We start from the raw sequence: 17273 nt of genomic DNA on the forward strand, positions 1-17273 counted from the left end.
CCAGAGAGTGTGCAGAAACTCGATTGGTATCCTGTGTCCTGTCAACTGGCCTAATAAGTTTCGATCCAGGTATGCTCATAAACCCCTATGCTAGTTTGTAGGGGTGCCACCTTGTTAGTAGTAAAACCTAATACCATCTCTCATTTCACAAGTGGAAGAGAGAATCTAATATGCAAGCTTGTTAGGTACTTCCCTCCAGTTCCAGTGCCTACAAAACGGAAAGGCCAGAGTGTCCCAAAGAGACAACCACACCACATACTCACTCCAGACAAATACAGCCTTTTCAACAATGTGGTGGCTATCTTCAACCCATATCAACAGTGCCATTAATTCAATTGTGCTTCATTCATCAAAATAACATTGTCATAAATCCCATTTCATGCTTATCCATCCCCTGATTCCTTTCACAAAATTGTTTACTATGCTGTGAGTTATCACCACTTAGCTGTTGCACTAGCCTTGGAATGAGAGAATGCAACCTGCTTCTCTTCTAGTAACTCTTTATGCTTAAATTATCCTGGCCTTCAAGATTTTTGAAATGAATTCTAAAATTGTTCTAATGCCATATTAGAGGATTCATCATTTGTAGCTGTAAGAGATCAGCTATTCTCCAAATCACGTGCTGTTTCATTGATCTCAAATTTTTCATACACCTGTAATTGTTAATCTTGTAACTAAGTAAGTTCTATCTTGGCTGTCTTTGAGCAGCATCAATTATCACATATTTGCAGTATGATGCAATACCATGCTTCTGCTCTTCAAAGCTCAAACATGTGTCCGCCATCTTGACATTATCCCTGGCCATTTAGTGGGTTGACAGTTAAATCTATAATTCTACTGCTATCTCTTAAGAAAACATAAAATTACTTTCTCACTGAAGTTTGATCTTGTAGGAGGTAAAATAATTTTTCTGTGACAGTTCAAAGTGTTTGCACTTTTTTGTCTTACCTTGTACTTGTTTTATCAGACCTTGTTGTTGCAATTTCTTGAATTTCTAGAACATTGCTGAGTGCTCAGCATGTCTATGTATCTGGTGGTTATCTATGTAGCTGTTAGTGCTACTTTTGACTCTTACATTTCGACATACTGTTTTCCAGAATTGTTTAGTGCCACATTCTAGAATTATATACGTCAGCTGTTCTGCCATTAATGTAACTAAGCATTATGTAAACTTCAAGAATTATTAAGACAGGTACAGTAGTTAAGGTGCACTCTGGGCTTGGTAAAACTTACTTGTGGAGTTTCTTTACTGCTAGTGGTTTTGCTCTTGCCTTGGAGATGATACAGATATTCCTCATAGTTTCCTTGGTGCACAGCAGGTACACGATTGTAATTTAGAAAGTGCAGAAAAATATTGGTCTTGTTTCAACAAAACTGTGTGGCAATACAAATATTCTACAAACAAAATTCCATCTCGCTATCAGAGTTGATGTGTAGTTTCTTTACCACCCTCCTCCTCCTCCTCCTCCTCCTCCTCCTCCTCCTCCTCGTCCTTGTGTCTGACATTCTGACATGTATTCAAATCTAGGGCTAATAATCATCAATGTCATGACAATCATAGATTTTCAATATGAGTATTGATTTTGTTCTGCCATACAAGTTTTAAATAAAATATATCGTAAATGAATATTGAACCTCGGCATGAGGAAAGGTACCACTCAATATACAGAGGGGTGTTGAACATGGACATGAAAATAAAAAAAAATTTTGATTGGTATAGTTTATTACCAAACGTGGTTCCATCAGAACATGCATAGCATTTCTGCAGTCACTCTCCCTTCACTGCTGCAGGACAATCCAGTTGGAATTCATATTTGACAGCTCAGTTGAACAACAAAACTGCTTATGGGCTGTTTAATGCCTCATACATACAATGAGTTCTCACCTTCATTTTATGTTTCATACTAGTCATTATTGTAAAGATTTCTGTGGGAATGCAAAACTAACTAGGCCTAAATGTCATAGGACTGCTGCAGTTGTCACTGCAATTTTCAATTTTCCTGTCTAAATGACAGGTTAATTACACTAAAAATTAATTTCTGCCAAATATGTTCAAATGGCCAAGGGTGTTGTTCAGTGTAGAGCATAATCAGGGTTGCCATAGGTTCTGGAAATTAGGGAAATCAGAGGGAGAGGAAAAACACTGGAAGAATCTCATTTTTGTCTTAGTAGACGAAATGGTTTGTTTACTGAGGTGTCGTGCATCATTGCTGGCCCGGCACAACTGAGCATGCTGCTTCCCTACTCCCTCATTCCTACTGCTTCTCCCCTTCGTACCACTCCCATCAGCTTGCAGTCAGTACTGCCATCACTTCTTGCTGCTAGCCTCGCAGCTGCTGATGAGAGGCAGGGAGGCATGAGGAAAGGTATGTTCGGATCTGATTCTTGGAGGCTGTAGACACTGGCTGGAGACGAGGGTCATGTGTGCAAGAATTGTCTGAGTGATGGTGCATGTGTGTGCGCGTGTGTACACTTGTTTCCTGACAAAAGCTATTTCTGAAAACTTAGTTGTGAGAGTGTGATTGTCTTTTCCACATGCCAGTCTACGGCTCAGCAATAATCTTTACGGTGAGTTGCTACCTATCCTCATTATCATTGATTTGCAGAGTATTTGAACATGTTACCTGTTGCATGAATTGATCACCGTGGTCTCATGTCATCAACATGCTGTCTGTGGCTCGTGAATTGCTGGCCACGTGAGTGAATTTCCACGACAGGCCAAAATTGCAGGCCATTTCTGCGCATATCTCTTAACAGATTGGGCCTGCTGATCTGAAGTCCTTTGGTTCCCACTAATGTGCAGGCCCTGCCTGTGGGATCTAGTTTCACAAATCTGTCTACAGGCTGGGTCTGTTTGTGTATGGCATAATGTGGTGGATTTTTATGGTTTATGCGTGGACCCAGGACTGCCGTGCTGCTCAGCAGGCCAGAGGCCATGGATTTCAGGAATTGCAACTGTCTCACTGCAAGTAAGTTATACAGTGTGGCGTGTTATAGACACTTTATTTGCTCTAGTACATTTTGGCACCTTGAAAGTATTTTATATGTTAGAAAGCATGGACAATAAGGAGGAGGAAATTGTCAGTTGCTGGTGGTTTGTACGTCATGTACTCATATATTTCTCGAAAGAAAAATCACCAATACCTGTAAAATAAGACATACCACAGTGGGTATTAACCGATGATAATGAACATACCAGAACCAACTTTTTATTGGCAGTTGCCTACAGTGTTAGTTTACACAATTCTTCCCCACCTTACACACTTCTTTCAACAGACCTACTTTTTCTTTACTTACTTCTGAAATCAGTGAAGGTATTTTAAATTAGTCTTGCGACTACGAGGAAATGTTTATTTTTGTTACCAAATACATTTTGTTTTATTGAAAACCACACCAGGTACAACAATGAAAAATGCACCACATACCGTATTTACTCGAATCTAAGCCGCACTTTTTTTCTGGTTTTTGTAATCAAAAAAACCCCCTGCGACTTAGAATCGAGTGCAAAGCAAGCGGAAGTTCTGAAAAATGTTGGTAGGTGCTGCCACAACTAACTTCTGCTGTCAAATATATGTAGCGCTACACAGGCATGCTTTGTAGGCACAAAGATATATACTGGCGCCAAAACCTCTGCATCAATAAATAAATTAAAAAAAAAAAAAGGTGGGAGACGAGCTTGTTTTTCTCCGCCCCGAGTTTCGACCACTGCATTTTCATACACTATCCAATGAAGTAAATACAAATTCCGTATTGTTCATCTTCGAATGTAGCAGAATTTCAGTGTACTACGAAAATTTGACTGGCATGACTGTTTGGGATGTTTGTCAATATGGCCAACTCTACGTTCTGAATTTTTTCCTACCTGTGAGAAGAGATGGTAGCTAATAGGAACCTGATGAAATGTGAATCGCATGCAGCATTCTCTTCACCATAAGAATAATACAAATATAAACATTTTTCCATGTATTCTTTCGTGTTTGCTGCTATCTCATTTAAATCCTGTCTGCCTAATAAACTACGAAACTAGAGTGAGACAACAGCAAACGCGGAAGAATATACATATTGTGTCATGTTTATATTTGTATTATTCTTATGCCTAATAGTGATACAGTCAGAAATGAAGTGCGGCAACTCACTAGATTTTTAAATCTAAGATGACTAATTTCTGTGCAGAATTTGATGAACTAAAGAAGCGGCCGCAAAGATTTTCAAACGGAGAAAATTTTTTGCCTAACTCTCGTTCAGAACATGTTCTATCATACGCAGTCTATAATTCGGTTCTTGTTGATCATTATCAAAGAAAGCAGCAGTGTAAGTAACAACAAATGGCAGTGTCTTGCCATTGTTTCGCTAATGAGAAGGTAGCGCGCACAAATGCAAGCCGTGCCGCAAGCGGCGACAGGGTGTAAACATGCACTATCAGAATGCGACAAACAATGCATGACACAGTGCAGTAATGCATTTTCAGCTTAGAGTGACGTAAACACCTATAACAAAGAAAACTAAGCAATCGATTCAAACCAGACAAAGCACGTGGAAAAGGAAGGGTACCCTTATAAATACGCACGGAGCACCTGACGCATGGCAATGGATACCTGGGAAATTATCGTCGTGTGTATGAATGTGATCCACCTGATGTGAAAACAATTAAGGAATGGTATAGGAAGTTTCTGGCAACAGGAACTGTTCTGAAACATTCTGATAGTGCACGTTACAAAGTTTCAGAAGAGACAGTGGAGGACATCAGACAAACTTTTCTCAGAAGCCCACGTAAGTCAATTCGTCAAGCATCTAGGCAACTTGATGTACTTCAATCAACATTGCATTGTGTAGTTCACCAGCGTCTTCATGTGTGCTTACAAAGTGCAAATTCTGCAATACCTGACACTGAACGACAAACCACACTGATAACAATTTGCTGCGGATGTGCTGCAGCGTATTGATATGGATGCCAGCTTCCTGGAAAGATGTTTATTCTCAGATGAGGCAACCTTTCATCTATCTGGAAGCGTTAATAGGCATATAATGTTCGGATTTGGGGTTTGCAAAATCCGCATGTTGTCATTGAAAAGGTTCTTGATAACCCTAAGCTAAAAGACTGGTGCGGGCTAATGCACGACAGGATTGTTGGACCGTTCTTCTTTGCAGAACAAACAGTGAATGGGTCAGTGTTTGTGGACATGTTGGAGCAGTTTGTGTACCCTCAGATACAAGACTTGCAACCCAACATAATTTTTCAACAAGATGGAGATCTGCTGCATTGGTCAACAGCTGTTCACAAGTTCCTGGATAGGAAATTTCCCAATTGTTGGATCGGATGCAGAGGACCCATTGCCTGGCCACCACGTTCACCCGACATTACGCTGCTTGATTTATACATTTGGGGATTCATGGAGGACCGCGTGTATGCGACCAAAGTGGACGATATTCCTACTTTGCGACATCTTATCACTAACGGAATTGCAACAATAACAGAGGAAATGTTACAGAGAACTTGGCAAGAAATTGAATACAGACTCTATATTCTTCGTGTTACAAATGGTTCACATGTAGAGGTGTACAGGGCTATTACAAATGATTGAAGCGATTTCATAAATTCACTGTAGCTCCATTCGTTGACATATGGTCATGACACACTACAGATACGTAGAAAAACTCAAAAAGTTTTGTTCGGCTGAAGCCACACTTCAGGTTTCTGCCGCCAGAGTGCTCGAGAGTGCAGTGAGACAAAATGGCGACAGGAGCCGAGAAAGCGTATGTCGTGCTTGAAATGCACTCGCATCAGTCAGTCATAACAGTGCAACGACACTTCAGAACGAAGTTCAACAAAGATCCACCAACTGCTAACTCCATTCGGTGATGGTATGCGCAGTTTAAAGCTTCTGGATGCCTCTGTAAGGGGAAATCGACGGGTCGGCCTGCAGTGAGCGAAGAAACGTTTGAACGCGTGCGGGCAAGTTTCACGCGTAGCCCGCGGAAGTCGACGAATAAAGCAAGCAGGGAGCTAAACGTACCACAGCCGATTGTTTGGAAAATCTTACGGAAAAGGCTAAAGCAGAAGCCTTACCGTTTACAATTGCTACAAGCCCTGACACCCGATGACAAAGTCAATTGAATTTTCGGCGCGGTTGCAACAGCTCATGGAAGAGGATGCGTTCAGTGCGAAACTTGTTTTCAGTGATGAAGCAACATTTTTTCTTAATGGTGAAGTGAACAGACACAATGTGCGAATCTGGGTGGTAGAGAATCCTCACGCATTCGTGCAGCAAATTCGCAATTCACCAAAAGTTAATGTGTTTTGCGCAATCTCACGGTTTAAAGTTTACGGCCCCTTTTTCTTCTGTTAAAAAACGTTACAGGACACATGTATCTGGACATGCTGGAAAATTGGCTCATACCACAACTGGAGACCGACAGCGCAGACTTCATCTTTCAACAGGATGGTGCTCCACCGCACTTCCATCATGATGTTCGGCATTTCTTAAATAGGAGATTGGAAAACCGATGGATCGGTCGTGGTGGAGATCATGATCAACAATTCATGTCATGGCCTCCACGCTCTCCCGACTTAACCCCATGCGATTTCTTTCTGTGGGGTTATGTGAAAGATTCAGTGTTTAAACCTCCTCTACCAAGAAACGTGCCAGAACTGCGAGCTCACATCAACGATGCTTCCGAACTCATTGATGGGGACATGCTGCGCCGAGTGTGGGAGGAACTTGATTATCAGCTTGATGTCTGCCGAATCACTAAAGGGGCACATATCGAACATTTGTGAATGCCTAAAAAAACTTTTTGAGTTTTTGTATGTGTGTGCAAAGCATTGTGAAAATACCTCAAATGATAAAGTTATTGTAGAGCTGTGAAATCGCTTCAATCATTTGTAATAACCCTGTATTTATGATAAATAAATAAATTCTTTGAGATGCTCTACAGTGTGGTGCATTTTTCATTGTCTTATCTACTGTGGTTTTTTTTCCTGGGTCTTTTAAATCGGGGAGGTTTGAATGGGACACCCTGTAAAATAAAATCAGTGGTCTTAATGAAACACCCACATCGTATGGCTTGCTTCCTCCATCTAAAAACAGTTGATTACAGGTGATGTGAGTACTGAAGATTTTTGCTTACTTCAGGAAACGCCTTCTGCTTGCAAGTGTTTTTTTAAAATAGTTCCTTGTTTGCACTATTGTTTCTTGCACCATAGCTGCAAAGCCAGATTGTCAAGTTATGTCATAACTCCTCTTGAGATCTCAAAATTTTTTCAGGGATAAATGCTAAAATGTGTCCGGAAATTAGGGAAATATCAGTGAATTTCACTTGGGGAAACTTCTGGCAGCCCTGATAATGTACACTTATATAGTTATTTCATCACATATGTATCTTTACAGTAGTAAAGATATTGAGGGAGCAATTGGACAGCAGCGGTGTCTGATGTTGCATTTTCAAGGTTTTTTCCTTCACATACAAGGAGTTGAGTATTGCTTCATTTAGTGGTCTTGATATATTAGACAGTTTAGGATTTGTAATTGGTTCTATACGAGTGGAAAGATACTTTGATGGAATGTACGTGTGTACATCTACTGATAGAGTATTAAATATACTGAAGTTATTCAGAAACTTCATGCATGAATATTTTTTATTTTTATTTATTTATTTATTTTACAGTATTTTGTGGAAGCTGGTGCCATGGCTGTAAGGCGTTGCAAGAAAGCAGACTTGAAAAGGATTGCTAAGGCTACTGGTGCTGCATTTGTGACATCTTTATCAAACATGGAAGGTATGTGACTGTTGGATGTGTAATGTAAATGCATAGACAATGTTTCCTCCTCCTCCTTCTTCTTCTTCTTTTAAATGCCACATCACTCTGCATGGCTTAATCTTAGAGCAAGTAAATTAAATTACAAACACAAACATCTCAAGATGTGACTCAAAACAGTCATTGTCAGTATTTCCTCTTTATTGAAAGTTCGAATGAGATCTGCAGCTATGCTCAGAGAGCGTAATTGGTTTGGCGGCTCACAAATGAGCAGCAAATCCAAATTTGAAATTGTCCGGTACAAAATTTCATTAAGCATGTCATTTTCTTTACATTGTTCAGTGTTCTATGATTGGATAAAATAGATCATTAGTGATGAGTTAAAGTTGTCATAAAGAAGTGCTAACCTCGACACCTACCTTTCGTAGGCAAGTTACCAAATCGAGCCATCTGAATGCGGGTCATAAATAAGTTTGTCGAATTCTGCAGGCTCTTTCCCTTCATGTAGAACAAAACAGCTCAAAAAAAGTTTAACACTTCCTTTGTATCTCTGAATGAGAGAGAGCTGAGGTCTAAGGGGAGCAGTAAACAAAAGGAGAAGTCCTATGGGAGGGGGGAATGACTCGAACAAAAACAAATTTACAAAAATAAAGGCATTATGTTAGAAAGTGCATATTTCCAAATTTGTGAAAACAAAATCAACTACTAGGTAACATTTGATGCTGTGTTATTCCACTTTGTGCATTGTAAAATGCTAGGCTCCTCCTTGGCGCGCTGCCCACAGAGCGTCGAAGTGCTGCTCAAGTCAGTCCAACACTTTAAAAAGAGGGGATGCTGAGGCCATCCAGTGTGTGAGCAGCAGCCCTAAGATAATGCACTGTAAAGCCCATCTCACACAGAAAGAACCGTATTCCGAAAGAACGGGTACCCAGAATTGCAGATTAGATGTACTCTACACCCCACCACTACAGTACAACCTTTGGAGACAGAATAAGTCGTGGAGGAAGAAGTAGCCACTGTATTGCGTACACTGGCACACTATTGGGGAAAATCAGGTGCATATTAAAGAAACACGGGGTTAAAACTGTCTTTTGCCTGCCAAATAAGAGCGTTACTGGGAAGTGTGAAACATGGTCTCCACTTGGGGAAGGCCGGTGTATACCAGATTCCTTGTCAGTGTGATAAGACTTATATTAGACAGATAGTGCGTACCATTGAAGATTGCTGCTGAGAACATCAAAGGCACACATGATTGAAGTATCCTAACAAGCCAGTGGTCACAGAACTTTGTTTGTTCAAAAAACACGAGATGGATTATGAGCATACCGAGATCTTGGCCCGGACTCCTAAATACTGGGACAGCATTGTCAGAGGGGCCATCAAAATTTGCACCAGAGATGCTCATCAACAGAGACTGCGGTTATAATCTTAGCAAGGCATGGGAACCAGCACTGAGCATAATTAAAAAAACATTCAGCAACAAAAATGATCTTCCGATCTGGGTGGACGTAGCAACTACACACACTGCCACAGATGCAGACCTCTGTGCCCATGGGGGGTGTGAACGTAAGATGGCCACCAGCCCTCAGCTCATTTCCTTAGCGCACCTGACGATGACTTGTCTGATCGCCAAAATATCAACAAATATGCCGGGAGAAACTGAAGAAGCAAAGCATTATTGATTTAACTGATGCATCTAGGGAAGAGCTTTTCTTACATGCGGAGAAAACTCAGTTAATATGTCAAATATTTGTACTTGAAACGGGAATTTTCTCACAGTAGAATGTGCAGTGCACCTTATACTGTGAGAGTGCTTCAGCATGTGAGCTTGTTGTCGCCATTCCCTGCTAGCCAACAATTGAGCATGCCAACTAGCAAACTCAACAGCGAATATTACTGTGTGTGACGGGCTTAGGTTTCAGCTAATTGCAGACATGCTTAATTGGGTTCATATCAGCAGATACCTCACATATTTGGTCAATTCCTGCCTCGTGAAGGAACATGTTCAGAAGGTAGGCGCAATGTGTTTTGTGTGTTACCTACTGTCTTTCAAGACAGTCAATACTGAAATGTTGACTGTAGGTTGGAGGATTCTGTCTAGATACTGTACAGCATTAAGTCGCTCTTGAGAGTGCTGAGAGGTGTCTGATACCTGTACACGGTACTGGACTAATACATAAGTGGCCAATCTCAATGGTGGTCACATTGGACAACCTGCCTCAGATTTACAGTGGTTCCTGGCTTCATATAAACTCTTCTGTGACAGTTGTCAGATGTCATATAAAGCCTGCACTTGTCAGTGAAGAGAATCCAATGCCATTGACCCATGTTCCATTCCAGATATGGTCCCTTGCCCACCTTTTTTGTAATCCACAGCAGTGTAGTTTTTCAGTGTAGTTCACCTAATAACCAAGTTGATCATGTGGAGATGATTGCGTAATGTTTTGGTTGACACAGCCCTCCCATTTGTCCCAAAAAACAAGCCCACGGTTCTGTTGCATTCTCCTTGGATAATTTGTAGATAGTGATCATCAGCTGGTGTTGAGCACAGGCAGCCACTAAGAGGCAGATCTTCAGTTATTCTCTCACAGTAACAGCTGAATGTTTGATATTGCTGTGGTATGTGCCAATTCAGTATGCAACTTCGCATTTTTATGGCCCTTAGAGTCTAAGCTTAAATAGTAGTGCAGAAGCCATATTGTTCTGTTCTCTGTTGGGGCTCCCCTAAGGTGCTCACTGTTCTTTGGCAGGTTCTTGCTTGACTATAACGGAACCTCAGCCTTTGCAGCATCTTTTCCGTTCTGTACTGCATGTCTATCCTCTTGCTATTCCCTTCCCCCTCTCTTGAGGAACATGTCTGGGATGTATTTGGAAATATGTTCGGCATTTTCAGCAGCTGATATCAGAACAGCCTCTCCACTGTTTTTCATTCCTTTTTTTTCTTCCCTCATTCTCCTTCTCCTACCCTTTTTCTGCTTCGCTGTTTCAGGTTCCTCTCTTTCTTCTTCCTCCCTGTGTGCTCCCGAAGGCCAGCCCCGGGTTGACACGTAGTGTTTGCATGTACCCCCTGATACAATCCAGGCCCAGGGAGGGGTGATTGCCTAAGCTGCTGCTCTCCCAAATTGACGATTGGTCCTGTTGTCTGCTGTTAGGGAAGTGTGACCTGGGTGTGAATAATCACCTAAGGCGGGGCCCCAGTTGGAAGAAGCACACCATCGGAGATGCTGGCAATCATCATCCTCACAGTCACCTTCCGCTAAACGTAAATGGAATCAGGCTCATGATTCAAAGACCCTCCTAGCTGCACCACTGTTCCTCGTGGTTTCACACACTGAAAACGGTCAGTCCTTTGCTACAATAAATTTGTTTATTGTTCAGAAAGCTGGTGATGGAATCCTGCTCTCGTTTACGCAATGGCACATTTTGCTTTTGGAGACAACGTCAGAGTTTAAAGCATAACTACTACTAGCAACACCGCTCCTCCATGGCTATCCTGCTCATGTTGAGGCCCATCGAATGCTGAATGCTTCTCATGGTGTTATTTACACTAGGCTGCTTGATGGTCTGACTGAGACAGAAACCCAAACGTACCCTCTGATCCCTCAGGGGGCTCAGCATTCATTTGCTGGGTACGGGCTTGGCGAACCCGGGGTCCTCGAGCTGTGAACTGGTGTGCGCCGCCAGTCTGCTGATACCGTAAGTTCTGGGCATGCTTCAGCGACCACTGTGTGGAGCAACGGTGGAATGTTGTGTGTCGTAGGGACCGGGGATCTTGGCTTGATTGCCTGGATCGTGAGGACGGTACATACCTCTACAAAAAACCCTTCAATCTTAAGGTGTACTGCGCGCCGATAAGATGCATGGCTGTTGAGGTGGAACAGTCACTAGCGGGCAACCTCTGGGGAACCCGCCGCACCTCAGTTGTACAAGGCTTATCCAGGCATGCGGGGCTCTGTCTGGATGGACATAAGTTTCCCTAGCTGCTCGTGGGACGACCATGGATACCATGAATTCTTCCTCTTTTTCTCCTTCTAATATTTCGCTGGCCAGTGGGATGGATGGACCGCTGGTAGGCACTACCACCCAATCAAACAAGAGGGCTAGGTTAGCCAGTCGTCCTGACTCAGGCGTCAGCAAACGTACAGCAGTTCAGAGTAACAGAGCACATACTGACAACCATAATTTGTTTTTAATAATAAAAAGGAAAGAGGGTTCCTTTGAAAAGGTTTCGCCATTCTATATCCAAAAGGGTCTAGAAGGAATAGCTGGAACTTTAAAATCAGTGAAACGTTTACGGAATGGGACACTGCTTGTTGAAACATCAACTGCTCAACAAGCAGTTAACCTTCAAACAGCTAAAAGCTTGGGGGAATACACGATCGATACAGAGCTTCACAGCACCCTGAACTCCAGTAGGGGTGTTGTTACCTGTAGGGATCTTGTTGACTTTCCTGTAGAATTAAAGAGTGAGTGGGCTCAGGAGGGAATTGTTGACGTTCAGAACATCGTGAAAAGGGTGGATGGGAACCTGGTGAAATCCGACTCTTTCGTTCTTACTTTCAATACCCCCAAACTTCCAGAACACGTCAAGTTGGGATTTCTTCGACTAAACGTGCGGTCGTATGTCCCAAACCCAATGCGCTGTTTTAAGTGCCAGCGTTTTGGGCATACAACTCTAGGGTGTAAAGGAGAAGCGATGTGTGGCAACTGTAGTAAGGCTGCCCATGGCGGAGTTGACGGTTCGTCTCCTCTCAGATGTATAAACTGTTCTGAAAGTCACCCTGTTTGGAGTAGGGACACTATAATCTTTCTAGAGGAACGTAAAATACAAGAAATAAAAACAACTAAGCGTATCCCCTACAGTGAAGCCAAAAAGATCTTTAAGGCCATGCAGCCCCCCACATTCGTTAAGTCTTTTGCCTCCATTGTTCAGAAGCCGCCTCCAAAAGTCGATGCATCTACACAGACGGAGGTTGTTAGTGTTGGCACGAACACCTGCACATGTCAGTGCACTTGCAAGGCAGCAAGTGTATCAGAGCCTGTATCCCCTCCTCGAACAGCAGAGAAAGGTACAGTAGCTAACATCGAAGAGCCCCAAGCATCTCCGATGGCTGAGGCTGTTCCAAAACCCAGCATGGTCATAAACACCCCAGCTCCAGTTCCAGCAAAGCCCCCTAAACAAAGGAAAGCACACGTCAAGCAGCACCAACAGATTAAATTGGCTGGTAAACCCTCGGATCATGTTAATGTGGTCCCACCAGATGCTTCATCAGACTCTTCCCCAGAGCTGATGGAGTCCGAGAATATGGGGCAATCATCTTGCCCCAAGACTGAGCCTCCACCCGCTGCAGTCTCCCCACCTCGGCGGAAAGAGACGCAGAAAATACAACCACTGTGATGTCTCCCATATTACAATGGAACCTGCAAGGGTTCAGGACACATGTGGAGGAACTACGTCTATTGATTCAGGATAGACCTTGTGTGTATGTCTGCAAGAGACAAATTTCAGCGAAACATACACCCCTGAGCTACGTGGTTATGTCCTCCACAAAAAGGACGACCTGAGTGGACAGAGAGCTCGAGGAGGAGTAGCTATCTTCGTCAACACTGACTACCACTCCTCGCCTCTCTCCCTCACGACGAATTTACAGGCAGTTGCAATATTAGTACATTTGTGTCATATGCTAACAGTATGTTCGCTTTACCTGCCCCCACACGATGCGCTCGGCGAAGAGGCTCTGTGATCTTCTTACACTGCTCCCCCACCCCTTCATCCTCTGTGGTGATTTTAATGCACACAATATGCTTTGGGGCTCTGTGAGTACTTGCCCCAGGGGTAGAGCAATCGAGAGGCTTCTTCTGTCTTCCAGTGCCTATTTGCTAAATACAGGTCAAAGCACGCATTTTTGCATTGCAACTGGGTCGTTCTCTGCCATTGATCTATCGCCTTGCTCTCCGGCCATCGCCCACACTGCTGAATGGGAAGTGGTCGATGACTTACACGGCAGCGATCACTTCCCCATCTGGATTCACCTGCCACGTGCAGTGGAACCGGAAAGGAAACCGCCTCGACGGGTGCTCAGTAGAGCCAACTGGGCACTGTACAGTCAGCTAGCCCAGTTTGAACATCGGGTCAGTGTCCAGAATGGGTGGATCATATTACTGAAGTGATCCACCACGCCAGTGAAGCGTCCATCCCACAGTCCACAGGACAACCGAAGCGGCAGCCTGTCCCTTGGTGGAGCGACGAGTGCCGCTCTGCAGTCAGGGCTAGGCGGGCAGCTCTGCGTAGGTTCAAATGCCGGCCAACTGTAGAGAACCTTGCAGCCTTTCAGGTGGCGAGGGCAAAGTGTTGTCGGATTATACGAGAGAGCAAGAAGAGGTCGTGGCAGCAGTTCCTGAACACCATTAATAGCTCTACACGAAGTTCCATTGTATGGGAGACCATCAGGAGGATTTCTGGGAGATGTTTTAATCTTGTTTGGATGTCCGGTCACTTCCCCGACTGGTGGCGTGAAGCAATTTTAATTCCTCTTTTAAAACCTGGGAAAGACCCCACGTGCCCGGGTAGTTACCGTAGTGTTGCCCTCACTAGCTGCGTGGGAAAGAACTTGGAGCGGATGGTTAACCGCCGTCTTGTCTGGATGTTAGAATCCAGACAACTCCTTAGTCGCTTTCAGTGTGGGTTCAGGAGGTATCGCTCCACCTTTGATAACCTGGCCCTCCTGGAGGCGGCTATACAACAGGCTTTCCTGCGCCAGCAGCACCTGTTGGGAATATTTTTTGACATTGAAAAGGCATATGACACTACTTGGAGGCATCTTATCATCAGGCAGCTCCACGAATGGGGTTTTCGTGGATGTCTTCCCAATTTTATTCGGTCCTTCCTATCGCCACGTTATTTTCGGTACTGAGTCGGAGACGTACTGTCTAGTCGCTTTGAACAAGAGAACGGTGTCCCTCAAGGTAGTGTTTAAAGTGTGACGGTCTTTGCTATTGCTGTTAATAGTATTACGTCTGTCGTGAAAAGTCCTGTGCAGTGTTCCTTGTTTGTGGACGATTTCTCTGTATTTTGCTCTTCTTCAAGCCTTGCAACGATGACTCGTCAGTTGCAACTCACTCTGCGACATTTGGATGAATGGGCACAGAAGAGTGGTTTTAAGTTTTCAACTGATAAGTCGGTGTGTGTTCTTTTTAACTGTTCTCGTTCCATTTTTGACTTGCCTTAGTTGAGGATGAGTGACACCGTTCTGAATTTTAAAGACACGGTGAAGTTTCTGGGCCTCAGTTTTGATTCTAAAGCTTACGTGGCTGCCACACATTAAGGAACTGAAAAAGCGGTCTCTTAAGGCGCCGTCTATTTTAAAATGTCTTAGTCACCACACATGGGGAGCAGACAGGACTTGTCTGCTCCGGTTTTACAGAGCCTTCGTGCGGTCCCGGCTCGATTATGGATGCACGGTGTATGGGTCTGCAAGACCCACTTATTTGAAGCTGTTGGATGTGGTGCACCATGAGGGGATTTGGTTGGCCACTGGGGCATTCAGAACGAGCCCCATACCGAGCCTCTTTGCAGAGGCAGGTGAACCGCCACTTCACCTTCGGCGGCGTCTACTATGGTGCGCCAGGCCTATAAAACATTATCCACACCATACACACCTGCATACAACACTGTTGCTCGGCCTCCACTGGAAAGGCTTTTTCGCAACCGGCAACGAGCAACAAGGCCCTAAGGGATTCGTGCAAAGGATTGCATTTTAGAGATGGGTGTGGCCGGTTTTACTGTTTCACGTCGAGGTTGGAGCAGATATCCACCTTGGCTCCTCCAGAGGCCCAGACTGATTTTAGATTTGGCAAATTCTAAGAAAGACAGTACATCAGATTTTAATTTCAAATCTTTGTTTTTTAGTATTTTAGATAGGCATCACGATTTTACAGTAGTCTACACTGATGGATCCCAACAGGGGGATTTTCTTGGCTGCTCAGTAGTGTTCCCTGTAGGTGTCATCAGGATTCGCCTTCCCCAAGAATACACTGTTTTTTCCGCAGAACTTCACGCGATCCTGAAGGCATTGGAGCAGATACGGTGTACTCAGGGCAAACACTTTCTAATTTGCTCTGACTCACTGAGCGCATTACAGTCACTGCAGAACCTGTACCCAGCAGAGAAGTTGGAACAGCTGATTTACGACCAACTGTACATCCTCCAACGACAGGGCAAGCAAGTGTCCTTTTGCTGGGTGCCAGGGCATGTGGGCATACAGGAAATGAACAAGCTGATCGAGCTGCCAAGGACGCCTGCAGATTACTGGAGGTGACACAATGTTCTGTTCCTTTGCAAGGTGTCATTTCTGTGCTGCGGCGGAAGTCTATGCAATTGTGGGAGGAAGAATGGCTGGCGGTGAGGGAAAATAAGCTGCGGTTGGTGAAACCCACCATCCAGCCGTGGTGTTCCTCCTGCCGGTCACCTAGGCGGGATGAAATGACCCTTACACGTCTTTCCATAGAGCACTGTCCTCTTACGCATGCCTTCTTACTAAGACAAGAGGAACCCCCGCTGTGTGATGCCTGTGGCATACAAATCACTGTACGCCACATTTTAGTTGAGTGCGATTTATATCGTTCTGTCAGGGCGGAAGTTAATATTAGTGGGGATCTGCCCTCGATTTTAGCCGTTCCCCCCCCCCCCCCCCCCCCCTCTTTCCTGGACACGACTCTCCTCCAATGGAACATTCCGGCCTTCGATCCATCAGAGGACTTACAGCTGCTCTTGGAATCATAGTGTCCACTTGCTCTCTGCCTCCAGGAAACAAAATTCCATCCTCGTGACTGCTTTGAGCTCTCGCATTTCTTCCCGATCCGCTTTGACCATTCCCCCGAGGATGTCATTCCATCTTGTGGGGGAGTCAAGTGGCTTCAAGCTGTTGCAGTCGCATTTTCCTTCCTCACTTGACCTTTTCACTTTAGACTGTTTACATACCTCCATCGTTCGGTGGACCAGAGCAGACTTCATCCAGCTATCTGGGCAATTCCCTGACCCCTTTCTGCTACTCGGTGACTTTATTGTGCCCCATCCCCTTTGGGATTCTCCCAGAACCTATCAGAGAAGTGCCTCTTGGCTGACCTCAGTCAGCTTAACCACATCTGCCTTAACACGGGTGCAACCATGTTTCTTTCAGACTCCACGCACACCTATTCCCATTTCGACCTCTACTTCTGCATTGCCAGCTTGCCCGTCGTCTCGAGTGGTCCGTTCTCTCTGATTGTATTCGAGTGAACATTTCCCGTGTGCTATCAATTTGTTCACTCCTACCTCACTTAAGAGCACACCCAAATGGCAGCTTTCTAACAACTGGAGGCTTTACTCCTTCCTGGTGACCTTCAATGAACAACATTTCCCCAGATGTAATATCTTACAGATGTTATCCTTACCACTGCAGAAGGTTCTGTTCCTCGCACTTCCTCTTTACCACGCTGTGTCCTGGTCACTTAGTCGACGGAGGCATGCTTTGAAGCA

The 17273-nt window shown here is 44.2% G+C and overlaps 1 protein-coding gene across 1 annotated transcript in view; it reads left to right on the forward strand.

The window, feature by feature from the left end:
- The window catches only part of LOC126245923 (T-complex protein 1 subunit alpha), a 96376-nt gene that overhangs the window by 63159 nt on the left and 15944 nt on the right, over positions 1 to 17273 (forward strand). The window contains exon 9 of the mRNA XM_049948356.1: positions 7666 to 7777. Coding sequence (XP_049804313.1) covers positions 7666 to 7777 — 112 coding nt within the window. The remainder of the gene's footprint in view (positions 1 to 7665; positions 7778 to 17273) is intronic.

This window comes from Schistocerca nitens, chromosome 1 (assembly GCF_023898315.1).
Source record: "Schistocerca nitens isolate TAMUIC-IGC-003100 chromosome 1, iqSchNite1.1, whole genome shotgun sequence".
Lineage (NCBI taxonomy): Eukaryota > Metazoa > Arthropoda > Insecta > Orthoptera > Acrididae > Schistocerca > Schistocerca nitens.